Below are 25,137 nucleotides of genomic sequence, written 5' to 3'. Positions count from 1 at the left end.
CAGAAGCGTGGGGTGAAAGAGTCCCCCTGGAAGCCGGTGCCATCCAGAGAGCCCTGGTCCTGCTCCCGTGCTGCAGACCGAGCCGTTACCCCCTGTCTTTGGCAGCTGCGGCACGGCTCTCCCTGGCAGGCAGATGACTTGGATCTGTCCCAGGCAGGCAAAGCCCCAGGAGGCAAGACCCCGAGGGTGAATTTGGGGGGCAGATTATTAAAACACTGAGTTACCAGAAGTCTACTCCAAACTATTTCAGCACACACAAATCAGTATGTGAAGATTCAACAGAGACATGTCTCAGTGATTAACAGCTCAGATTTATTAAGGTTAGCTCATGCCAAATGCATCTAACTGCCTTCAGCATAGCTGCTGATGAAGACGATAACAGAGAACACAGCGCAGGGGATACCTGAATTCCAGAGACAAATCCCCTTATATAGCCCCATCACATAATGAACAAAGAAACCACAAAATGCCAACTAGATTAACAAAAAGCAAGCAGAAAAATACCCACAATGAGTCAGAAAATTAGCTCAGGAAGAAGAAACAGAATACAATTATCATCAGTTAGCTCTTCAAGTGGAAAACAGTACTGAGGGGTTGTCCAAAGCATGCTGAAGGAATAAATGTCCTCATTGAAATGCAGATCAAGCCCTGGTAAGGGGGAATATAGGTGGGTCTGTGTCAGAGACCATCCTCTTGCGCTGAGATATAACTCAGTAGATTGGGTCACTCCCAGACCAGGGAGGAAAAAGCCTGAACCTCTCCCAGGAGGCTTGGATGCAAAGGGCACACCCAGAATTAACACTTGGAAGATGATGAGCAGACACCCTCTGCCATGGGCAGCAAAGGAGAGCTGCTCTCTCAAGTCAGGGCAGATGGCTCTACCCTCTCACCGACTGAGGAGCAAACATGCCTGCCTCCCTCGAGCTATCACTCCTGCACTGCGGTAGGGAGAAAAATGCTTCTGATCTCCCCAGACTTTGGATGAAGCCCAAGCAGGAGTACTGACAGCGCACAGGCAGGTTTGTTGCACCAAGCACAATGCTGGAGTCAGCTCAGTGTAAGGTTTCAGAGCTTCTCACCAAGCTGCCCTGTCCCACCAGTGCTCAGCAGTAATCCCTACCCAAATTCCAGTATATATTCCTAAACTGCTCCCCTGAGCTTGATGCCTGAGCACTGCCAGTGCACATACCTTTTCAACGGATGCCTGCACCACTCAGCTCAGTGCCGAGCAGGCATGCCAGTGGCAAACTCATTGCCAGGATGTGTTGGCAATGCCGCGTTTCGGATGTCTATGTTGGAACAGGACTGAAGCCATTTGGGTCACTGGCTGATGGCACGAGGCAGGAGCATAGGAGCAGCTTGCCAAACACTGCTGCAGCTCTGGTGAGGGCCTGAGCGATGCTCTGGGTTGTGCTGGAGAGGCCAGGTAACAGTGGCGAGGAGAGGAGCCAGGCGGCACTGCCGGAGCAGGGAGGTCTGCAGTCAGCTGTGTCTGGTGTGCTGCAAGAGAGCAAACCTTCCTTAGGAGGCTGCTGGAAGTCTCCCCAGACAGCAAAGCAAGAGCACTGCTTGCCTGGCTGCCCCCTTGCCCCCTATTTTTAACTTTGCCCCAGTAATAAGGGTTGAAGTAACACATTTGGCACTTGTAACAAGGTTTTGTTCTCCCATGAGCCCATACTGGCTAATAATGCCTTGTTCAGCAATGCCAAATCACATGAGGATGCTGCCCTCTGCAATGAGCTGGCAATTAAGATCAGCTGTCACTTATCAGAAGAGAGAGGAAAAAAAAATAGTAATAAACCCCCCTCCCAAAACAACAGGCTGAGTCCAGCAGAAGCCATGTGTCTGCTTTTACAGCACAAGTCTGTTACTTGAAGAGACTTTTCCATGTCAGACCTGATAAAAATCTCCTTGCCTTGACAGATAAGAACAGACAAATTGCTTTATAAAATCAGATTGATGGACCATCTAATTTGTCTGCTAATGACAAAACCAACTGCTTTATGGAACACCATAAGGGACAATTATAGGGAGTGTCCTCATCAACGGGGACATGCACTCAGAGCATGCCTTTGGGAGAGGCACCATGTCACATGTGCCCAGAAAGGGTCTGGCCCACAGAACAGCTGGGCACTTGCAGACTGGTATAAAAAGGGTAAGAAAAAAAAAAAAAAAAGCGCAAAGGGACGACACTGGCAACACCAGCCTGCCTAATACCCCTTGTTACAGAAGCTTAAAATAGCACAGAAAGCCCAAATATCGTGTAGTTTTCCATGATTTTTATTCTACATATTCTTGGAAACACTAAAGCTCTTTTGGAAACTTTAAGAGTTCTGATTTACAAGCTTTTATCTGGTTGTTCCTTTGAGCACTTACCATGGCAAGGCACAATGTCTGGTAAGTGAAGAGCACCGATTGTCTTTTCATTATCTTAGGATGTTGGCATGACAGCAAATGAATAGAATAGGAAATAAAAAACAAGCTGGGGAGCTAAAAGGAGGGAAGGGAGAGGGAAGGGAGGCTTTATACTAAGGTGTCATTCACAGGAGCACATTGTGTGGGCAGCTGGACCCCAACAGAGACCTGTTCATCTGTGCAGGCAGCTGCTTTCGCCAGAGGCAAAGGTAGCCCTGGCAGCATTTTGTTCATCATCTTGTGCCGGCCCCTCCATGGTGACTCCAGGTTTGGCACCAAGCGTGTGGAAACTACAACGGTCACACCATTTAATGGCAGCCTGGTGCCTGCTTGTGAAAGATGCTGAGATCTTAGAGCTCCTCTGTGTGGGTGGGGGTGGTGGTGGGCAGGGAGGTGCACAGCGTGTGTGTGCGGTGTGGACACAGTGTCTCATACCAGCAAAAATGGAGCAATCGTTGCTGCAGGTTGTGTGCTCACCGGCACGGGCTGCTGGTACCTCCGGGGAACCTGCTGCCAGGAGGTGAGAGCCTGCATCTGCCTTGGCCAGCAAGCGACAGCAAAGTGTTTGGGGATGTTATGTCGGGTTTGACCAACATATTCTACTCCAAAACCTTCACAAGACAGCTGTAAAGGACATGAGTGTGGGAGAATCAAACAGTAAAAAAGCAGGAAATTAAAGCTTCCCATGAAAACTGGCATTCTTGTGCCTATGCGTTCTGTTACAGGTATTGCCATTTTCAGCTAAATGTCAGCCAGATTAATGAGATCTTATATGTGTATGAAACACGTTTTCCACTAACCTCATTCTTGGGGAAAGCATAATTCTTCCATTTGGAGTTTTCCAATAAGAACTTGATGTGGGTGAGGCAGTCAGAGTGTGGTAAAAATCCATGGAAGTTACTTCCATGAGGCAAAGTTAACCACCACGAAAACCAGAGCTCTTTGCTGGAATGCAGTGCTTGCAGCGCTGGCTGGAGCAATGGTGGGTGATGGTCAAAGGACGGTGTGGACCCACAGTGCTCACTGCTCTCCCACAGATGCCTCCTGCTTTCTCCCCTTGCAGTCCCACTGGCAACGTGAGCTTTGCACCCCATTTTGCCTGTCCTGCATCCTACCTCCCTCAGCCTCTTCTCCCTGCTCAGCTCGGTCAGGCAGCCACTGCTGTCTGCCTGAGCTGGGCTCGGCTTATGCCGGGCTAGTAACAGCCTAGTGGCCAAGCCTGAACCAATTTACCTACCCTTTCCAAAGCTGGGTTGTCAGAATTTTTTGTTTCGCTTTTGCATTTCTCCTGGTCATTGCAAAGGAAGGAGAGAGTGAGGGTGAAGGTGGGAGGAACTGCAGTATTTTCCTATTTGTTGTTTTAAGCATTGCTAATATATTCTCTCCCTCCCTATACAAAGTGGAGGTTATGAGCCTTTCCTCCACTTCATTTAAGTTATGTTTATATATATGTATGTATGTATACATACACACACTGTGGGTGCTAGGGTGCAATCTCAGATACCCTTCTGTGGCACGTGGGACAGGAGTGCACCCCCGTTAGTGCCTGGGGTAAGGGGCCACATGCTTTGGGAGGACCCTCTTGGACACAACCAGGGTGAGAACTCATCGAGGACACAGAGCAGCTCACGACCAGCCCTACCCCCGGTGGAGCTCTGCCGGTGGAGCAGCCCCCACCATGGTCCTTGCTGCGTGCCCCGGGTCCTGTGGCACCCACCAAGCAGCATCAGGGCGACGCAGGACAGAGCCCCCCGGCTCGGGGTTGTGTCCGACTCGTCCAGCCTTTGGAGGTGGCTGGGGCAAATATCCCAAGGCATCGTGTGCTTGTTGCTCCTACTTGTGTTAAATTAACTGTAGGCAGCAAGAAATGATGAAAACTGGCCCTATTGTTGTTGGATTTGATTGAGGCATTTATTTGTAATCCAATAACTCCTTAAAACCAGTTCAAAGGAGTATGTGAGGCGGAGTTTGAAGAGGTATTGAATGGGTTGCAAAACCACTTTATTCTTTTGCTAAAACTCTGTTCCCCAGCGCAGCTACATTTGAATCCAAAATCAGCCCATTACCTGTTAGCATAATAATTGTCACACAGAAATGGGCTGGCCAGTCTCAAAAAGCCTCATTTACCACCAAGAGTCAGGGAAGGAATACAGGAATTTCACTGGGATAATAATGTATTTTTCATGGATAATAATAGTTATTGGCATCAGACTGTCCCTGAAGACAGAGTGAGTGCTTGTTTTCATCAGCAAGGCTTTATGATTGGAGCTGCAAAGTTTTGCCTTAAAAAATGAACTTCTGCTTGTTGCTTCCAGTTCAGTTCCAGTTAAGAGCATTTGCTGCCATTAATATCCTCCTAATCCTCTAAACACAATGCCCAGTTTCCCAGCCCACCACCCACGCAGCCAGGGCAGCGTGACCTGAGGCGGGGGTCGACTCCTTCGGGCTGGGCGGGCAGGTGACAGCAGAGGCAGACCCAGGGCGCGGGTGCTGCTTCGTCTGCCCAGCAAAGCCGTGGGGTGATGTTTGCCCATGCTGCGCAGGTGATGGAAAGCCACCAGAGATGCTGATGCCCCGGATACATGCACCATGGAGCTTTTTAGCTGCTTTTTGAAGAGTCCCTGTGGGTCAGCCCACCGGTTTGAAAGGTGAGTTTGGAAGGTAGAAGAAAAAGAAATTTCTGTCTCCTGGCAAACACATTCAATAATTCAATAACATGCTGTAAAATGTGTTTTCATTCACTTTAATTGCCCTTGTGTCCTGCAGAGAAGCAGCAATACAAGAACGGTGCATGCAGGGGAAAGCTTGTGGAAAATACAAAATGTGAAAAGCAGAGAACAAACCATAAAAAAAGTCATGTGTGGAGAAGAAGAGGAAAGTGGAGAAGGAAAGAAATTTGGGACTGGAAAGACAGTTCTCTGAAATGGATTTAAGTCTTCAGTTTTAACAACCAAAATTTAATTAACTACCCTCTAGCTGCTTATGCAGAGGAGACAGGAGCACACAGAAATTTGTGCAGAGTGGATTTAAAGGTTCAGTGCTGCAATTACTCTGTCAAAGAGAGCACGGAGGTGCGGCTGAGCAAGACGAGCCAAGTGGTAGAAGTGGTTTATTACGGCACTAAGTGCCTATGCCTACAGGGATGAGTAATGCCCATGTGAGGAACAGCAGCAGAGCACAGGGGAGCTGGGCATCACCTGGGCCTGTCCCTAATGATGTGAAAATGAGCTGAAACTTAATTACCCGCTTTCTCCTTGAGTTCACTCCTGTGAATCCCCTTCTCTCCCTGACATTGTTCCCCTGAGGTTTCTCCTCTTTCTTCCTTGTAGCAGATGTGCATGGGGAGGCTGGAGAGCAGAGCTGGACTCTCCACTGCGAGCAGCTGCTGCATTGCCACTGCCACCCCTTACCTAAAAGCCACTGCAGCAGCTGGCTGCCACCGCTGCTGTGTGCAGAGACACGGGCGATGCTCTCAGCACAGCCCTGGCTCTGCTCCCCCGGCCAGGGTCTGCACGGCTGCAACAACCTGGCATGATGGGGCACCAGGCTGAGAGGAGGGACCAGCAGTACCTTCCTCCTCTCCTTCCCCTTCTCCATGGCTGTCCCACGCTTGCGTCCAAGGACAGCCTGTCACAGGTGTTTGAAGGAAAACCTTGGAGGAATGTAGTTTCCTTGCTGGTGAGCCTCTAAGTCCAGATGTGGTTTGGTGCCCGGCTGCCCACCTAAATTCTGCCAGACTATTCATGCTGGGCAAGCAGATGTTAATGACCTGGCTTAAGGTACCTTCTACTGACAAAAAATTGATGGAATGGTTTTCAACCCACCTGAAATGCACTCCGAACCTTAGTGAGAGTCTTGTGTCACGTAATGGAATGCAATCAGGCATCTGTGTGTGCTAACAAAGCAGCTGTGCCAGGTTAAACCTCCGCAGGGTTCGCTCCGCTTGCTGCCAGTGGGTTTGCTGCCTCTCGTATTTGTGGTGGATCACCTTTCCTCAGAGCCTGTTGGCCTACGTTTAAACATCATAGCTTTCTATAGGGTATGGAAGAAAACGAAATGCAAGAGCAGGAAAGCTGCCCTTCCCAAGGTGTCACTGAGCACCTTTCACTTCTGCCATGTGCTGACCCCAGCTTGGCAGCTCAGCCAACTTCCCCCGAGGAGCACAACCTCCCCTCTTCTGACCCTTTCCTGCAGAGGAATGAGCAGCCTTCCTCTGCTCATATGGGGCCTCTTCCTGCCCTGTAAGTGGAATTTTTTGGTCTGTATTTTAACACCACATTGTTTTTAATCCAGATCACCCCACCCAGACCAAAGACGGACAAACAAACACAGGGTTTCAGGAAAAAGGTCTGTGAAAGCACTTGCTCTGTGCCTCCAGAATCTGCACAAGGGAAACCTTAGAAAGCTTGTCTGACATAACTGTTCACAGATCACACAGTCCTTGTTAGTGCAGGGCTCATTAATTAGCCTGGTGCTTGCTGTAGGCTGCCAAGCGGGATCCGACCCAGAGCATTTCATTAGTGGGAACATCTCCTTCAGCCTGGCCAGACCCCCCCACCAGCTCCCCTTAGCGACGCAGTGCTCACCAGGCCAAAGGATGTGCCCTCAGATGGCAGCTCCTGATGAGAAGGATGCAAAGAGCCCACTTGACTTGCAATAGCACCTCAGCAGGACTTAAGGTCTGCTCAGGGTTTACTGGTCTGCACAAGGACACAGGGTCACTGGTCTCCACCTTTGCAGTTACTTCATCAGGGGATGCAAGTGATGTATCTCAACACCTGCCCTGTTTCAGCCAAGTTCTTTAAAGCAAAAACCCATTGGTCAGGGATATCTGGCTTGGCAGGACCACTGGCTACAAGCTGTGGCTGCTGGGAACGGCAGGACAGACATCTGCATTCCTGCTCCAGAGACCAGCTCCTAAGAACACCCAGTGCATGTGCCTCATGTGGGCCAAACAGCATTTACTGGCATCCTCCTCTGGAACCGGAGGCTTGTCAGGCAGTCGGCCCGTGTGCTCTGCATGCCTTTGTACAGCTTTGCATCCCAGCTGGAGACGTTCCTCCCGGAGGCAGTTGAGGTGAGGACCATGTATACCCCAGCATCTTAACACGCTGCCATCCTCTGCAGGCTGTGGCTACTGAGGCACCAGGAGCTGGAGAGGCAGGAGTCAGCCTTGCTCTGAGCGCCTGGCAGCTCGTTTCAACCCCACACTTCTCTACTTGCATGGAGCACACACGTTCCTTCTGCCAGCTCTGCCCACATACGTCTGCCTCTTATCACAGCGCTAGGAACAGCAGTCGCAAGTACTTTGAGGGGAACACGGTTTGTCATCTCTCCTCGTGCATCAGCCAAAACTGAGGCGAGACCAGACAACACAAATGCTCTGAGGCAAGGAGCAGCGCAGGGTGTAAACCTCTTGTTCACAGGGAGCTCCTGGTTTGGGTGGAAGCATCTGCTTTGCATGGGAGTGGTCACCCCAAGGACTTCTCCAGAAGAGCAAACCCTTGAGGTAGGGCCAAACCCACCCACACCTTACCTACTGCAGTGTGTCCAGCCCTCAGACACCAGAGAACGCAAAGTCCTAGATGCTTACAGCCCTATAACCAGTAGTCACTGGAAGATAAGGCAAGGCATACTCCAAATTCCCATCCCAACAGCACGCAAGAGGCTGCTCTCCCAACAAAGATGCCTCCAGTACTCTCACCCAAAGGCAGCCTTCCTGCAGCCTGCCAGCAGCCTCAGGCAAGCTGCTGGGCATGGGCTGGGCTCACAGCCCCAGCCTCGCCTGCGGGAGGGCTGGGGTGCTCCCCAGCCTCCAGCACCTCTGCCTGCACCATCCACCTGTGGTTTCATTTGGGGCTTGGTACAGGCAGAGGCATCAGGATCACTTCCCCCTTGCAGACCTTCAGTAAGGCTGGTTGCCCTTGGTACAGCAGCAAGTTCATTGCACTATTAACCTGGAGTGCTTTATTTCTAGCATCTGTGGAAACAGAGGCTTCATGCACCCAAGGAGCTCCATGGAAAAGTCTTCTTTGGAAACCATGCATACTCAGCACCTTGACGGATACTATGGTTTTGCATTCAGTGATGAATGTCTGGTTCTTCTGGGCTTTATTTCAGAGGCTTCTTTATGCATACCTATTGTATTGCCTTAGCAGGAGGCACAGCTAGCGAGCGATGCAGGACTGCCCGCAACAGCATCATGTGTGGGTGTTCTTCACACTAGCAACGAGCTATAGCACTACAACCACCTATAAAGCCTGCAAGAGTTTGGACAAGTATAACAACTTTAATTAGAAAAAAAAATAATCATCACATCCTTCATTCTAATAATTATTTTAAGGAACAGACCAAATGTAAGGGCATGAACAGACTTAACAAGCACTATAATTACCAAGCTTCAACAACTGTTCCACAGCAAAGCTTCAGGAACCGGAGGTCCCTGGGCACCATTTACGGGGTCTCTGCCTCCTACCCAGACCACGCAACAACCCCCCACCCTGGGATTTGACCCTTCTGAAGATTAAGCCTGCAGAAGAAATAGGCAGCTTGTGGGGAAGGGGTCACAGGCCACGGCCGCTCCTCTCTAGCAGCACCCGATTAAGCCTTTGCTGCCCCGTTCCCACACCAGTGCCATGAGGCTGACTGACTCAGCTGCAACAGCATCTCTCTCTGAGATGCCTGCCCCTCCCAGACGTCCCCCTCTGTCAGATCCGTGGGCAGGCAGGGGGCTCGCAGTCACCCTTGCCTGTATGCTGCTGCCCAACACAGACCCACAGGCTGGAGAGGAGAAGAATCAAAACTCTGAGCATCACCACCTCCAGCTCCAAAATTTATTTAACCACAAACACACAGCATTTGAGAGCACCGGGTCTGGGAGGAATGTGGGGCACGCACACACCCCTTGTTTAACAAAAAGGGCAGGAGCCTCGGCTTCTGCTTTATTTGAATACAAACATCACCCCAGAAAACAACAGGAACAACTACTTCAAAATTACAATGGTAATTACACAGAATTTACAAAAATATAAATAACCTATTTGTAACCTTAAAGAAAAGTAACATCCACCATAAAACACACCATGTATTGCCCCAGGTAAGCTATGGCTACAGAAATTTATTCAATTTTTATATTTTTTTTTAATAAGAAAAGCACCAGAGTCTGCATTATTAAGTAATCCAAAACAAATGGGGCATTTCCCCCTACCACTTGCAGACTTTTCTAGGAAGTGTGCCCAGATCATTAAAACCAAGTTTTCTTCAGTATTGCCTGCTTCTGTAAAAATATATTCAAGGTACAATTCTTAAAAGAACCCTGATTGAGAAAAGCACCCAAGGATGTACTATTTGTTTGTTTTAATGACCACTTTAACAGGATTTAAACATGTGCTTAGTTTAAGTCTATGCTTAAGAGCTTTCCACAACAGGGCTGGATTTAAAATTATCATATAAATTCCTCTGCAAATCAGACTTCCAGACAAGAGTGGTGTCAAAAACAATCGCTTGTAAAAAAAAATAAAATAATCCTGCCACACGAGAGTATTTCCAACGTTCAGCCCTAGCCAAATTTTGCACATATGCTGAACTATTTGATTCCTTTCAGCTCTTGTTGAGTCATGCCAGCTTGGCACAAACAGCTTCCTGACGCTGCAACGTGAGATTCAGCGCTATGGGAATTTCCTTTGCTTACATTCCATGTATTGTGCTGAAAATACTATTAAAAAGCAAGAGTCAAGTGTCAAGTCCATTGGCTCCCAGCTAAAGAAATTCATCACCCAGGGACAGTCGCTCTTTCCATGTCCACCTCACAGTGTTATGTCCTGCTTTTCAGGCTCTGGTAGTTCCAGTCTCCTGAGGGCTTCGGCTGGGCTCCTGGCAGTCTGGCCAAAGGGGTCCCCCCACGGGGGTGCGTTAAAGGCCACCTGTAGTAATTCTGCCCCTGTAAACACAGCTGATTTTGCCACCACAGCTGGAAGGAGGGTGCCCACCACAAACACCAGTGAGCTGGCAGGAGCTGGAGGGGCTGAATGGCTGAAAAGCACCCCCCCACAATGCCCTTGTGCAGGGTCAAGCCTCCCTGGAGCACCAACCACAGCAACTCACACCAAGTGTGGGGGCTCTGGGTAGGGCTGAAAACACTTAAAACACACTTAAAAGCACCCCTGCCTCGTGCTGCCAGCCCAGCACCGCAGGCAGCGCACCCAGCATCGCCTGGCAGGGCAGGAGCTGCAGCACAGCACAAACCCACCCCATGCACCGTGTACAGCATGGCACAAACCTGCCCTACACATTGTATACAGCACGGTGCAAACCCACCCTACACGCTGCCACATCAGCCTCAAGGCAGAGGTTAAGTTTTGGCCGTGAATAATATTGCTTAGACATCAAACAGTTGAAAAATAGTTTACCTTAAAAACTACAAAGGGAGTGAGGCTGATTTCTTTAAAGGGAGGAAAAAAATAATAATTTGAGAAGTAATCCATCCAATGGGTCCAGAGCCCACCCTCTGGCATGCCAGCAGAACTGCTCAGCACGCATGGGAGGGATGAACGTGAGGACCTGCAGCACACATGTGTGACGATGTCCTCGTTATTCACCGTTTTTAATTTAACACCCACTCCCACCCATCCCTTGCTCCTGAGGCTGTGGTGGGACAGGAGGCGGCCCAGCTCTGCCGCCCTGCCCCATGGCCACAGCTCTGGGCACCCCAAGGGACAACCCACTGGTGGCACCAGTGACACCCACACAGGGACACGCAGGACAAGCCACCCTGACTAGTTTCAACTTCAAAGCCAGAGCTGGTGAGTTGAGCTACAGGAATGCTTACTCAGGCAGCTGTAGGTAAATTTATCTTAATTCCCGCTGGAAGTGACTAAGCGTGTCCACAGAGGGATTAAATATTTATTTGATTTTGTTACATGATTAATCCAAACACTCTCTCCCTGCTGCAGATAAACCTCAAATGAAAATACCCTGACCCCAGGCTGTGTTTGCTTTAGCAATACTTTTTCCTGACTGCTCCGTAACAGACCAAGCATGTAACAAGAGCCTGGCTAACCCTAGCCTAAAACAGGTACAAGGTCTAATACTTTTGGGTCTTGCAGAGCAGAGACCAATAAAATGACCTTGACCTTGGAAGCAACAAACAGCAGGGGAGAGAAAGTGTCATATCCAGCTGAAACTGGCCATGCCTCTCCTTATCTAACCGCATCCTGAGTGTGTTCAAGTCTTAACAGCATTGAACGGGGAAAAGAAAAAAAAAACCAACCAGCAGCTATTAATACCCGCGTCGGGCCAGCTCTGAGGGAAGGGCTGCCTTCCCAGAAGGTCGCCCGCTTTTTTCCAAGTACCGTGGTCAGATAAAAGGCAAAACTTGAGAGCTCGGCGGGAAGGCTGGCGGGTGCCCGGGCGGGCGGCAAGGGTAACAGTGCCGCTTGCTGGCAAACTCTGCTCGGCCGGGACCCGGAACGGGGGATGGCAGAAGGCCGGCGCCAGCCGTGGCGCTGAGGAACAAAGCGCGGAGCGAGCACCGCTGGCTCGGCCCCGGCGATGCCACCCGGGGCCCCAGGACAACCCAGGGCGGCGCTTGGCATCCGCCACCTAAAGGTGCCCAGCGTAGATCCGCGGGTCGCAGGGAGCTTCGGGCCAAGGGCGCCCGCCGCAACCCATGAGCTCAACGGGATCGGCATCCGCGGCCGGGCTGGCAGCAACGCGCTGCCCCCGCCCCGGGCAGCTCCCGCGTGCCTGGCCGCCCCCGCCTCACCCCCGCGCACACGCCAGGCGGGATCCCACTGCATCCCCCAGCCCCGTCTGTCGGGCCGCCAGCAAAATCCTGTGGAGCGTCTCAGGGGCTGGAGGCAGATTCAGAACAGCCTGGCTATGCCTGCAGCCACCAGCCCCGGGACACAGCACCCGAAATCAGGGGTGCCCGACGCAGGCGGGACTGCTTCAAGCCCTGACAGGTCCTCCAGGAAGAAGTTAAAAGCAGAAGGGTGCTCCCCTCCCTGGAAGCTACTCCCAGAAATGAGAAAATCAGGCCATTTTTAGGCAGGGAAAAAGAAAAAAAAAAAAACCAGACAAAAAGAGGAAAAAATATTTCAAAACAAGCCAGCTCTGTGATGACTGGCATGGGGACATCACCACTGAGTGTGGTGCAGCCACGGTCATGGCTTCAGCTGCTGCCCAGCACGGGCACAGCACTGGCTCTGCCCGGGACCCGGCCCCGAAGCAGCCCTGCCCCAGCCACCCATGCCACCACAGGGGTGTTTGCCAAGCCTCGGTGCTCAGCAGAGGTCTGTGGGGCTGGGGTGCACGGCAGGAGCCAGGGGAGTGGGCCAGCACCCTCCCCAGGCTAGCAGCCACAGCACTGTAACAAGGACAAATGTCAGCCCAACCCAGAGATCAGTAAGAGACTTAGAATCACAGAATCTGCACCGCTTCACCAAGGGGAAGGTGCCAGGGCGGCACGGGGAGACCAAAGGCTGGAGCCCAGCACAGCAGCCACAGCCAGGTCCCCTGTGAGGGCAGTCTCCAGCACACAGGAGAGGAGCAAGTGAAAAAGTAAACAGGGAAAGTGGCAACCAGCACCTGGGAAAGCAGAGCATGGGCCAGATGAAGGACAGGAAAGCTGGAATGGGAGAGGCAATGGCTGTGCCCATAGGAGCATGGCTGCCTGCAAAGACCTTAGCCCCATGGCCAAGGGACCCCACACCAACAGCGGAGCAGCATGGGGCTTGCTGCAGAGTGAGAGCACCAGGGCACAGCAACGGGCAGCACTCTGCTGCTGGACAAGGGTGTCAACAGCTGGAGAAAAATGGGCTCCAGAGAGGCCCAAGCAAACCCTCTCACACAGAGCCTGGGAGAAGGCATGGCTGCAGCTTCCCAGCACAACCCCGAGGAGGGGTGCTCCCCGTCGCATCCTTCTGTTCCCCAATGCAAAGACCATCTCCACGTACTCCCCACGTGCACACCAGAGATGATGTGTCCGCAGGGCTACCAAATCCTCTCCCATACCAGTACACACAGTGCCTGGAGCTTCCTCGTCCCTTCTCTGTCCTCTCTAGCACTGGTGGCCCTGAGCCTGGCTGAGCACGAAGTGGTCACAGAGCAGGAGCAGGGCATCGAACCGCTGGAGCCGCTGCAGAGCTTGGGCCAGGAGTGGGATGGTGACTGCATCTCCCGAGTAAGCAAAGTGAGCGACGAGCTGCTCAAATCCAGGTATCCGCCCCAGCAACTGGGGTGCGACCCCTAGCTCCAGCGCCACGTGGCTGAAGTTCTTCACGCTGTTCAAGGAAGGGTCCAACAAGAAGGCAAGTGACTGCACCAAAGAATGGGGCAGCTCTGCTACCAGGAGACCTGGGGACAGCAACACAGCAAAGTGGGGGTAGAAACCAACCTATCCAGCTAGGATAAGGATAAACTGAGCAGCCAGACTCCAGCCCCTGTCCCTACCGAACAGGTGAAATGCCACCCTGCCAGGGCAGGTACCTCCTCCAGCATCACCTTCAGTTTGCTTAGTCCTGGGGAGGCTGGTAACTGGTAACAACTGGGCATCCATCTGCCACCCACACACAGACCATTCAGGCAGTATCACAAAAAACCTACCCTGTGAACTAGTACCAAAGGCCATGAAAGTCAAGTCAAGTCCCAGTCATGACTGGCACCTCCACACAGCCATGGTGGGCTTCTGGAGGAGCTTCCTTCCAAGGATTTGCCTCTCCCCACTACACCAGTAACAAAGATGAGGCTGGAAAGACACTTACCCTTTGCTGTGCTGCTGATCTGGGTCACGAGGCTCTGGGCATCATCCACCTGGCAAGACAAAGACCCCAGAGTTGGTGGCAGCCTGGTGAGAACAGCATTGCCAGCCACTGCTCCAGGGCCATCACAGGGGCATCCCTGAGGCTCAGACCAGCACTTCTCCTTCCAGCACTACCATCCCACTGAGCCAATGACCTCCTTGGGATGCTGCAGGGCCTCCCAGCACACTGCTTCCATAAACGGTCACCTGGAGCTAGGCTGTAAAACGCAGCTCTCTGCCAGACGTTTTCTGAGCCTCAATGATGTTAGTCACCAGGTTCATTAGGAGCTCACCAGAGAAGGAGGTGGAACCAGCCCCCCTGGTACCAGGTCAGTTTTCTGGAGAGCAAGAGGACAGGAGCCACACAAGAGCACATCAATTAAAGATATGCTTGTACATTCAATAAATTGACTCTGGTCTTTTGGGTGTTCGAAACCACCCCCGCAGGTCACAACTCCATGGCTGATGGCCTGTTGAGTGACACAGCACTAAACATCTGGCAAATTGCTTTTTTGTAAGTGCTGGTTAGTGCCAGATATTAATGAGCCTTAGTCTACATCCCTAACCTGCTGTGCCCCAGCCCGGGTCTCTGGCAGCTGTTTAGAGGAGCGATGAGGCTGGAGGAACTTACCGGCTGCTCCCCGCTTTCAGCGGTGGGATTTGCAAAGGTGGAGGGTGGGCACTGGGCCCCCTGCTGCCCCACGCCACTGCTCTCTGCCGGGACCCTCTGTGCTGCCTGGCTTGCTGCCTCCTCCGGCCGCTCGCTGCCTGCAAACTCTGCCTGGCTGGAGAACTTCTGGAGGTCCAGCTCGGTGCACTCCACTGGGGCGTGTGGCCACTTGTGCTGCATCTCAGAGGCACAGGAGGAGAGGGGGGCCAGGGCCTCCGCCATGCCCAGCTGGCCCTGCCTGGGGTCGGAGGGCAGCAGAACCCCAGCCAGGCAGTCGCCACAGCCTGAGGCCCGAATGAGGGGCTGGCTTTCCAGGAGGCCCCTGCCCAGCTGGGCTTTGGAGGCAGCGCTGACCGTGACACCCAACGGCAAGTCCATCTCCAGCTGGAGAGAGGGGAGCTGGAGCCCCACGGCTTCCCCATCTGAGATGAACTGCACTGCTTCCACGGGGCCTGAAAGCAGAAACCAGCGTGGCTCAGCACAGCCCGGGATCTGCCCTGGCCCCCACAGGGGGTCTGCCAGCCCTGCTGCTAAACCCACTGGCCCAGGGCCTGCGGGCAGTGCCAGGAGCACCCTGTCAGGGGTCAGAGCCTCATCCCCTGCACCACCACTGAGCAAACCCACTTTTGCGCCCTTCTGCAAAGTTTTGCCTGGGGTCTATCCCTCCCCCAGTTGCACAGGAACTGGGCTGAGAGGATCATGAGCCACAAGGGCTGTGCAGGAGTGTTTCTGCTCCAAGGTCTGCAAGCGTTTTTTAAGAAAGGCCCCAGATTTCATGTTGGTGGGACTCAAGACATCATCTGGCTCCATCCTTCTTGCCTAAGGGCATCTCAGTAAGTCCTAGGACTGCAGGAGCTGGAGCCCCGCACCACCCTCCCTCCCCAGAGGAAGGGGACGGCAGCAGGAGCAGGTACCTTCTGCCTGCCTGTAGCAGGGGCTCAGGTTCTTCACACCCAGGCAGCAGGGACCAGACATCTGCTCCTCACACAGGAATCTGCTGGGTTGTGCCATGGTTGGGAACATTGCTCGCTGGCCTGAGAAGTTCTGAGTCCTGAGGAAGACTTGGAGGATACAGGAGAACCAGTCTGAGCAAAGGCTTGGCCTGCTTCCCCAGCACCTCCTCAGCCGTGTGGTATGTCTGCCAGTGAGGAGCTGGGAGCTGCCTGGCATGCTGCTGGATGCCAACTTGCCCCAACCCCAGCCACCAAACCCACCGCCCCCTTCCCTTACCAGTCCTCCAGCCCTGCCAAGAGTCACTCAACCTCAGCCCACCCCCGAGAAACCCCAGGAAGAGAGGATCGCCAGTTCTGACAAAGGGCTTTCTCTTCCTAATTATGGTACTAATGGTGAGGGAGGTTCCTCTGCATCTTTCAGCAGGCAAAGCACAAGAGAGGTCCTGCAGATGTAAAAAACAGGATGAGGTGTTTATCCTGTCTGAGCACAGGAACGCTTGGGTCGCTGCACGAGCAGCAATGCTGGGGGCACTGCTCTGGAGAGTGGGGAGGGGGCCACGAGCGCGTGTGAATAGCAAAGGGGAAGCGCTGCAGGCACTGACTCACCTCGCTGGCACTGGCTCTTCCAAAACCGTTTGCAGTAGATGATGGAGAGTGCCAGAAGCACCAGTACGATGATGACCAGGGCACTGCTGGTCAGTGCAAGAAGGGCTGTGTCCTGCGGCGGTACGGTGGGGACAGCTACCTTCACCAGGTTTGTTCTGGACCGACCTGCAAACACACCAGCCACACAATGCTGGAGCCTAATCCCAAGGCTTGGGCCACCCCTCCCTGCCCATCCCTCTCCACCCACAATGACTGCACCTCCTCCAGCAGGTCTGCAGGACAGCAGCAGCCAGCAGGATCAGTGAAAGGATGGTGCACATCCGAGTGCACACCTTTGGCACAGTCACAGGGACTTTGTGTGCACCATGAGCCTGCCCCACCGCGCCCACAGTGCCCACCCTACCCCAGCAGCTTGCCCGCCACCAGTGAGGGACGGCACGTACACTGGGGCTCGGAGGAGGGTGTCTGCTTGGTGCAAGGGATGCACTCCCAGTCCAGCTGCCCACTGATCCGTGCCTTGCGGTAAAACCTGCCAACAGAGCAGAGGGTCTCAGCAGTGCAGGCCCCATGGTGAGCAACCCCCCACACTCCTGCCCTGGCACACTGGGACAATCCAAGGCAGCAGGTCTCTCCATCGCTGGCTGAAGCCGTACCCGCAGCCACTTTTTCATGGCCAGCCATTTTTGCCAAGGAGCGACATCACTTGAACAGCCTACCCCTGTCCTGGTCTGTCAAAATGCACGATACCTCCATGAAGGCACAGGAACACCCCAGCCTACAAACGCATCTGGGATAGAGTCTCATAAACCAGAGCACCGACTTGTTCCTCTGTCCCAAGCCCCACAGCGTGCCGGCATGTGGTCCACAGCCCTCCAGCATTTCAGACTGGTTGTATGCAGCAGCCTTCATTTCAGCAACCCCTTACACTCACCACCCAAGGCATGGTCTGTCCTCTTTGGTAACCACCCACTGTAATGGTCTACAGCCATTCATCTTCCAGGGCTTAACCACTCTGGTGTCCACAGGAACAACTCAGGCCTGGAAGTTTTCTTCCACTGCTCATTCACGGGAGCCTTCAGGTTCCCTTCTATGGAGCTACAAGGGGGCCATCAGATGGGTCTGACCTGCATGTCATTAGCAGTGTCCTCAAAGAGGCAGGCCTGGCTCACCAGGGCTCCTCTTATGTCCCATGTTCTGGGTGGCCTCAGATAAAGCCCCCTCTGTCCATCCCCTCCTTGCATGCTCCCAGGTGAGATCATTGCGGCTCTGCTGGAGCCAGGCTCCGCTCACCCCGGCAGGCACTCCCCACAGACCGCGTTGGTCGTTGATGTGCAGTTGGATTTCTGGATGCGGTTGATGAGGGCGCAGGACAGGCATGGCTTGCAGCCGTGATGCCCCCAGCTGTCCTTAAACTTCCTGGGAGGGCAGGCAACACACTGCACATCCCCCCCGCCGCTGTCGGCACAGTCCTGCAAGACACGAGGTTGGGTGCACAGCTGCAGTGAGAAGCCACTTCAGGTCCCAAAGTGGTACCGATGGAAACAGCACCCCTTCTTTGGGGGCAAAGGGTGGAGGGGTTACTGCTCATGCAAAGGGTCCTCAGAACCCAGCCAAGAGCAGATGCCACCAGAGCAGCTCTGACGGAAACATGCTGGGAAGCTGCTGCCCTGCCATGCTCCCCCAGCTGTGTTTAGGGAAGAGGAAAGCTCCAGCAGCGCTGGAAGCGGGGGGGACCCCTGGGCCCTGGGGTAGGAACCGCAACTCCCACCTCCGAGGCTGGGTCAAACCCCCAGCAGAAGCGCCCTGCTCGTGACCATCCACTGTGCAGCCTGGCTGGGCAGCGCAACTTCACTTGGGGCTGTGACTGGGATTTCAGATATTCAGATTTCCATCAGCAAAAGAAAAGAAGGCAACTGCAGCAGCAACCCAAAATCCCTTCCCATCTCCTACTTGCATCATCTCACCCTTCTGTCCAGGGTGAGACCATTCACTGTCCCTTCCCACCAAGTCCCAGCTCTTCCCAGCATGCCAGGACCTAGCATTACCCCTCCAAAGGAAGACTGGCAGAGGATTCACCTAGCACTGTGAAAGCCTTGGTGCTAGATGATGCCCGGTCCTTCCAGAGCAGCCGATTTACCTTGGAAAGCTCCTGCCCGGGCATGCATTTTCTGCAGGGGATGCATTTCCTATGCTCATCCAGGTACTCGCTCTCTTGGCAGTCCATCCGGGCTGGAGAGGGGCAGGGAGCCTGAGAAGAGGAGAAGACAGAGGTCACAGCCAGCCCCAGCACTTTTCAGACCAGCAGCATGCCCTTCACCGGGCAGAAGTTTCCACTCTGGCAGGTGGGATGGCAGCCTGCATTTCTTGTGCATCACGGACATCACTGGCAGGAGGGGGCTGCCTGTTCCCACTGCATGGAAGGCAGCTCCAGCAGCTCAGGGAGGGCTTCCCAGCAAGGCTGGTGATGAACCACCTGCTTCTGCTATCACGTTGCAGCCTTCACAATGGAGCAAATTAAATTTAACTTCCAGTATTAAGGTAGATGCACCAACTGCTCAGGTCACTGATTTGCCAGTGGACTTTGCCAGCCCTGGCTGTAGGTCTGGGTATCCCAGATTATCAGGAGAGCTCAGTCCCAGCAAAGTACCAGCTTTTGGATCCAGCATTTGGTCTGACACGACCAAATGCTGGTGGCCAGCTGCATCCCCAGCAGAACAGGACACATACCTGCAGCCCTGCTGTGCTGGCCTGGGGCTGTGTGGGCTGCTCAGGGTCTTGCTCTGCAAGCCCACTTGCAGCTCAGTGTGGGCTTGCTTGCAGAGATCTCTGAAGACCAGCAGAACAGAGGCACCCCCTGCCCACAAAAACATCAACCAGAGCCTTCCCAAGGTGAAACAGTGGCTTAGCTGAAGCTAATGGCAGAACCGCCCCAGCTGCAGTGTGCACCATCAGCAAGGGTGGCTCACAGGGGAACACGGGACAGGCACCTCGCCGAGAGCAAGCAACTCTGACTGAAGCGACAAGCCCCAGCAATTTATTTGGGGCTGTCTCTTCCTTTCTGCATATTCCAGGTGGGTTCTTCCACAATGACAGAAATGAAATAAAATCCACCCCCACTAGACCAATCTTCATTTTGCTTTCCTCATAACCTCGTGCAGCAAATCAGGACAGAAACAGTGTTCAACCAGCCTGGGGAGCAAGACTCGTTAACTTCTAAACACCCCCCAAGAACAGGGACCACCTGAAAATGCTCTTTTGAAGATCACCACCCTGAACCACCTGGGCAAACCTGGCATGTCAACCAGAGCTGTCCTGCTCCGCAGCCTCGGGAGGAGGAAGGGCTTGGCCGGGATGCCCGTCCCCTGCAAGGCTCTAGCAGCAGAGAGGGGAGTGGACTGCAGGCCCCCGAGCACCCCCTCCTGCCACAGCCCCCTTCCCCTCCCAGGCACCAAACACAACATCCCATGGCAGCATTCCTCTGCAGGCTTTTTCTGCACTCCTCAGCTTAATCTCCCACCACTCCCAGCTGCCTTTTGGAAGTGGACACTTGGACAGGCTCCCCAGGCTCTGAACGACTGAGATTCATTCGAGATGAAGCCTGCCCTGGACGAGCATAGAAAGTGAGTCACCCCTCAGTGTAGCTCCTGTACACGGCCAGGTCTCATCAGCCGATACAAGGGAAGGCAGAGCAAGCCAGTGAGGACCGGCGATGAGAAGCTAAAGGGAGCTAAATTTATCTTGCAAACATCTTGGGAGGGGCACAGTCACAGCCTATAAATAGCGTAAAGGTTACCGACACTACCGAATAAATAAAGGAGATTCGTCACCATCTCAGAAGGTGGCGAGGAGGGAGCTCGGTGCCAGTGCCCTGGGAGAAGCACAGGGTTTAGCGCTGGCATTCGGCTACAGGCTGAATCCAGTAGGAAAAATAATAAGGGGGGAGACAGGTCCCAAATGGGTGACAACTGCTTCAGAGGGCTAGCATGCTGCCAGCCTGAACCCACCCTCCCAGGGAGCTCAGTGTCACAGCCTGGCTCACCCCTGCCCCATGCAGTGGGCTCAGCACCGCTGATGCTCTGGCTCGGAGCACGGAGCTTGATTTAGGCTTTTCACTCGTTCCAAGAGCACAAGACATGTGAAACAGGACTGCAGGCAACAGAAAATGAGCCAAGACACCAGAGTCTGGAGAACAAGGGGACCAATTTTCACCAGCTCTCCAAAGTGCTGCTATAACACAATAAAGAAGTAAAAACAATCCCAAACCAGCAGTCTCTTCGGTGAAACTGTCCTGCGAACACAACACAACCACTTTCTCCCATACATTTACAGACTTTTCTGCACTTCAGCAGGGCCTGTGGCTAAGGGTACACCCCTTGCAGACTGTCTCCCTGGAAGAGCACAGCTTAAACCAGTTTCTCCCAATACAGAAAGTTACACAGTGTATCCCATGCCGGTACAGCTCCATGCGCAAGGCCATCTGCCAGCATGACTGTATCGCTCCGGGACAGGGGGGGACCGCAACCATGCCAGCAGAACCATTATGCATAGAGCAGTCTTGCTGTTTCTCAAGCCACAATATAATGATAGATGGAATGAACACTTTGTTGAATATCTGGCATGAAATTCAAAGCTGTGGGATTTTTATACTTCTTATTTTAACAATACCAGAACCAAGACATTTAATTTGTTAAGTGGAGCATACGTCCAAACCACACAGCACTGCTCTGGTAAAGCAGCGATTTCTGATAGTCTAATAAGCAACTGAAACAACTGGTCCTAATTAGCCAAAAGTAAAAAGCAAAAACAAACAACAAAACCCACCCAACCCTTTGGAAACTGCACGGGATCCCAAGGTGACTGCCAGAGCAACAGATTTTATTTGCAAGCGAGGAACATAAACATGACACAGTATCAATGCGCTTCTAGGTTGGAGGGAAGCAAAACATACTGCCATCGTTTCAAGATGCATGAAATCTTCTAACTTAAAGACATTGTTGTTTCTTAAAGGACTCTTTTATTGTCTTAAAGAGACATCTTGTCTGAGCAAGGCAAGCAGAACATGCTACCCGCTGTGTTGTTGTTCAAGGCAGCAAAAACATGAGTTGCTGAATGAGTTTCACTGCATGAGATAAAAAGCATTTCAACAAAGCTACAATGCAAGTTGCAGTTCATTCACTTCCATGACAGTTCTGGAGCTCCATTAACGCAACTTTCAAAAAAATTAGACTATATGGGAATCTAAACTATTTCTTTTGTGTCCAGTAATGGATTCTGGTAGGAGAAAGAGGGCAAGGAAATCAGTAAGTGAAAGTGAATGATGAAAGATGTGCCACTTACCTGAAGATGTTTATCTGAAAGTTGGGAAATGTCCAAAGACCCTTATTGTTGACATAAAGGATGTACTAATTGCTAATCCCTTGGATTTTTGTTATCTTTAAGAAGGTCCTTTGGTCCTAAGTTCTTGTTGTCTATGCAAGGTGGCAAAGACAAGGACTTGAAATCATGGTCACTAGTTTAGTGAGGAACAGAGTCTGTGCAGAGACAAAGAGGTAAAAAGTTCACTGGAGGAAGACTCACGATCTTCATCCTGAAGACCCCCAGAAGACCACTCCTCAAGGATATTGTGCAGGTGTGAGATATGTAAATGAGTTCCCAGAATTGTAATGAATATGTAAACGATTTCCCAGAAAGTTAATGAATAGACATGAGTGACTTGTATAAAGAAGAGACTGAAAAGTCCCCTAGGTGTGCATGACTCTGGTGGAGTGATCTCCCATGCACCTAGTGCTGCTGAATAAAGATAACCTCCGCCCACTCGTATATTGGTAAAGTGATTCTTCAAATCAAAAGCATACAAAAAGCATCATCAGTGGAAGTGTTAGCACTTCTGTTTCTCCCTGTCTGACTACAGGCCAGCAGGTACCCGGGGGCAGGCAGGGTGGCATGGGACCTGCAGCAGGAGATGGACTGGGCTGGTCACTGCCCCAGGCGTGGGACCTGTCCCCTTGAGCTGTGGGTCTCTGCTCGCTGGGGACAGGGAGGGGGGTGCCGAGACCCACCTTCAGGGGCTCTGGCACCTGCACACTGGCAGCAGCTCTTCCACGTCACCATCACAGCAGGTTTCTGCTCTGTGGTACCACAGACCAGCACAGCCAGGCAGTAACCGCATCTCAGATGAGAGACTTGTATACATTGGAACATAAAACTAGAGCGTTGAAATCCTAAATAAGTACTGCAAGTGGGAAGGAGGGGGGAAAAATGAAATGTTATCTGGAAAATATTACTGCATGCCTTGCATTTGGCAGTGTCTAGTCCCAGTCTCTTGCTCAGTCATTCCTCTGCTCCTGCTCATTAGCCCACACTCATTTTGTCTGGACAGCATCTATCTGCACCTCCCCATGCTATAAACCATGCTGGGAGTGACTCTGCCACCCTGGAAGATGCCTTGCAGACAAAGGACTGCTCAGAGAAGTAAAAAATAGGGGGTGGGGAAAGGCTGAATCTTTCCACATGGCTTGGAAATCAGCAGGTTCTTCAATATACTTTGAAATCCTACTCAGCAGATTGTGCACTAATTGTTTAATTTGGAGAGGCTGGGAACTTCTGTTTGCTTAAGGTGAAAGCACCCCAAGCTGGTCTCATCTCCCTTTATCACATGGCAAGAGCCCCCAGGTTGCAACGCTCACTTCTGGCTCCTGCTTGCCGATGCCAGCTGCAGCCAGGGGCATCAGAAACAACATCAGCTCCCCCAGTACAGGGCAGAGCACAACCCTCCTGGCTTTGCTGCTATTCCCATTCAGCTTCGTGGAGTCCCACAAGGCATCTGCCCAGGCACAGGTTTATCCTGGCCTAAATGATGGTGCTGCATGCCCCCGGAGAGAGCTGGGGAGCCAGGCTACAAACCACGGTGGACAACTGAGGCTTGAGAAGGGAGAATCCAGGGTTCTGGAGGACCACAACATCCCTGCAGGACACCAATGACTTCAGTCCCAGGGCCCCAGAGTTAAAGCCACAAGGCTCTATGCCTATATTGACCACATAGAGGTAAGTAATTATCGCCTGGGACCATACCTACTGACTACTGTCAAGTTCTGGCTGTCCACCATAGGCATCCACACTCTCTGCCTTACCAGACATCCCAAGAAAGACTTCCAGAACTCCTACCCGTTTTCAGAAAACTCTGGATTTCTTCCCACCTGGCTTTTGCCCCACATCTACCTCTTAGTAACTGTCACGGTCTTGCTTGCAACAACAACTCAGTCTGTCTGGACTGCCTGGGTTAAAGTTTTGGGGTTTTCTTCTGCAGTTTTCAACACCATCATAAACACCATCACGGAGATTACACTGTGAAAAGCATCGCGTAATCTGAGTGGCCACCGTCACAAACACAACCGCAACGAGTGCTTACCCGCACTAACGAGACGTGCCCCTGAAACGGTTCTGGCACCCGTCCGCAGGCCAAACCCCTGAACGTTTCCACGGGGCAAGCACCGCGCGGGTCCCGCAGCCGGCCCGGCGAGCAGCTCCCTGCGAGGGCGCCCCCGCGCCGGCCCGGCGCGCCCGGGGGCGGTGGCAGCGGCCCCCACGCCTGCAGCGGCTGCCGCCCGAGCCCCCGCCCGCCTCCCCCCCACCCCGGCAGGCCCCGGCTCGCCCGCCGCCCACCAGCCCCGTGCGCCCAGCGCGGCCGCGGCCCAGGCCACGCGGGACCGGCTGCCGAGAGCCGCACGGCCCCGACGGCGCCCCCCGCCGCCCGGCCGCGGGAGGGCGGGCAGCGCGCCGGGATATGCCCGGGCACGTCTCGGCCAGGGGCTCCACGGCCCCCCGGCGGCCCGTCCGCCCTGCAGCCCTCTGCCCGGCACCCCTCCGCCCCGGTCTCCGCCGCCCCCGGCCCCCCGTGCCCCTCGGGGGTGCCCGCCGCAGCCGGCTGCAGCCCACGTGTATCCCGGGTGCGGGACCCGCCGCAGTCCATCCCGACCCCCCGCCACCTCCACCGCCCCCGCCCGGCGGTGACACCGGCACCAGGAGGGTCGGGACAGCCGCCCCCGCGGGCGGGCGGGCAGGTGCGCGGACCCCGCAGCTTACCTGCGTCCCGGTGCCGGCAGGACGGAGCGCACCGGGAGCGGCAGCGCGGGCAGGACGCAGCGCGGCGGCACCGGCAGGACGGAGCGTACCGAGGCCGACCGGGCTCCGCGGGACCCCGCGTGGAGCACAGCGCGTCCCAGGCAGCGGCGAAAGTCCGGCGCCCCGCCCCCGGCCCGCCTCCCCAACCTCCCATTGGCGGGCGCTGCCGCCTGGGCGGGGATATGCAAATGAACGCCCCCTGCAGGAGCGTTCGGGAGCGGCTCAGATCTGCAGCGCCGAGCACCGGTACGGGGTGGGGACCGGCAGTGGCAGGACTGGGGCCAGGACCGGGGCCACCCCGGGCCAGGACCGGGGAGCCGCGCTGTGCTATACGGCGTAGGGGCAGAGTAACGAGGGGGCGTCCCGGTGTTACTGACCGCGATGTGGTAAAACCGAAGCCCCGGGCCACTGGTGTCCTGGGGGCTGAGCAGCCCCCGGCGGCGGCGCGGAGGAGCGGCGGGAGGGGGCCCGCTGCCCGGAGCCTCATGCTGCGGCCCCGGGGACCTGGGCTGGCTTGGTCCCTCAGCTGGAGGGTCTGGGCCTCTGGGAGCGCCCCTGCCCGGCTGTCCCTC

The 25,137-nt window shown here is 53.8% G+C and overlaps 1 protein-coding gene across 3 annotated transcripts; it reads right to left on the bottom strand.

Moving 5' to 3' along the window:
* Positions 1–316: 316 nt before the first annotated feature.
* On the bottom strand, positions 317–24,645 carry EDA2R (ectodysplasin A2 receptor). 3 transcript variants are annotated; one of them, XR_008735284.1, is made up of 10 exons: positions 24,527–24,645; positions 18,582–18,692; positions 17,735–17,913; positions 16,888–16,973; positions 16,445–16,609; positions 15,800–15,946; positions 14,847–15,337; positions 14,423–14,553; positions 14,178–14,226; positions 13,684–13,770 (listed from the first exon to the last, which is right to left on the bottom strand). XR_008735284.1 is itself a non-coding variant. In XM_055727689.1 (9 exons), exons 2-9 carry the CDS (start codon positions 18,666–18,668, stop codon positions 1,250–1,252), a joined length of 1,455 nt encoding a protein of 484 aa, XP_055583664.1. In that variant the 5' UTR covers positions 18,669–18,692; positions 24,527–24,645; the 3' UTR covers positions 317–1,249. The 3 variants fall into 3 exon arrangements, 2 of the variants coding, with proteins under 2 accessions (XP_055583664.1, XP_055583663.1); XM_055727689.1 differs by lacking the exons at positions 13,684–13,770; positions 14,423–14,553 and adding an exon at positions 317–1,500; XM_055727688.1 differs by lacking the exon at positions 14,423–14,553 and having other exon boundaries at positions 9,227–13,770.
* Positions 24,646–25,137: the final 492 nt, after the last annotated feature.

Source organism: Falco cherrug, chromosome 15 (assembly GCF_023634085.1).
Source record: "Falco cherrug isolate bFalChe1 chromosome 15, bFalChe1.pri, whole genome shotgun sequence".
Classification (NCBI taxonomy): Eukaryota; Metazoa; Chordata; class Aves; order Falconiformes; family Falconidae; genus Falco; species Falco cherrug.
This window is presented reverse-complemented; position numbering and strand designations above follow the sequence as displayed.

Excerpts from the sequence above, each read along its gene's own strand:
- EDA2R (XM_055727688.1), bottom strand. The coding sequence starts at position 18,668 with ATGGACTGCCAAGAGAGCGAGTACCTGGATGAGCATAGGAAATGCATC. Across the intron at positions 16,610-16,887 it reads ACCCTCCTCCGAGCCCCAGT|GTCGGTCCAGAACAAACCTG; the intron begins GTACGTGCCGTC and ends GTGTGTTTGCAG. Across the intron at positions 15,947-16,444 it reads GAAGAGCCAGTGCCAGCGAG|TCTTCCTCAGGACTCAGAAC; the intron begins GTGAGTCAGTGC and ends GTATCCTCCAAG.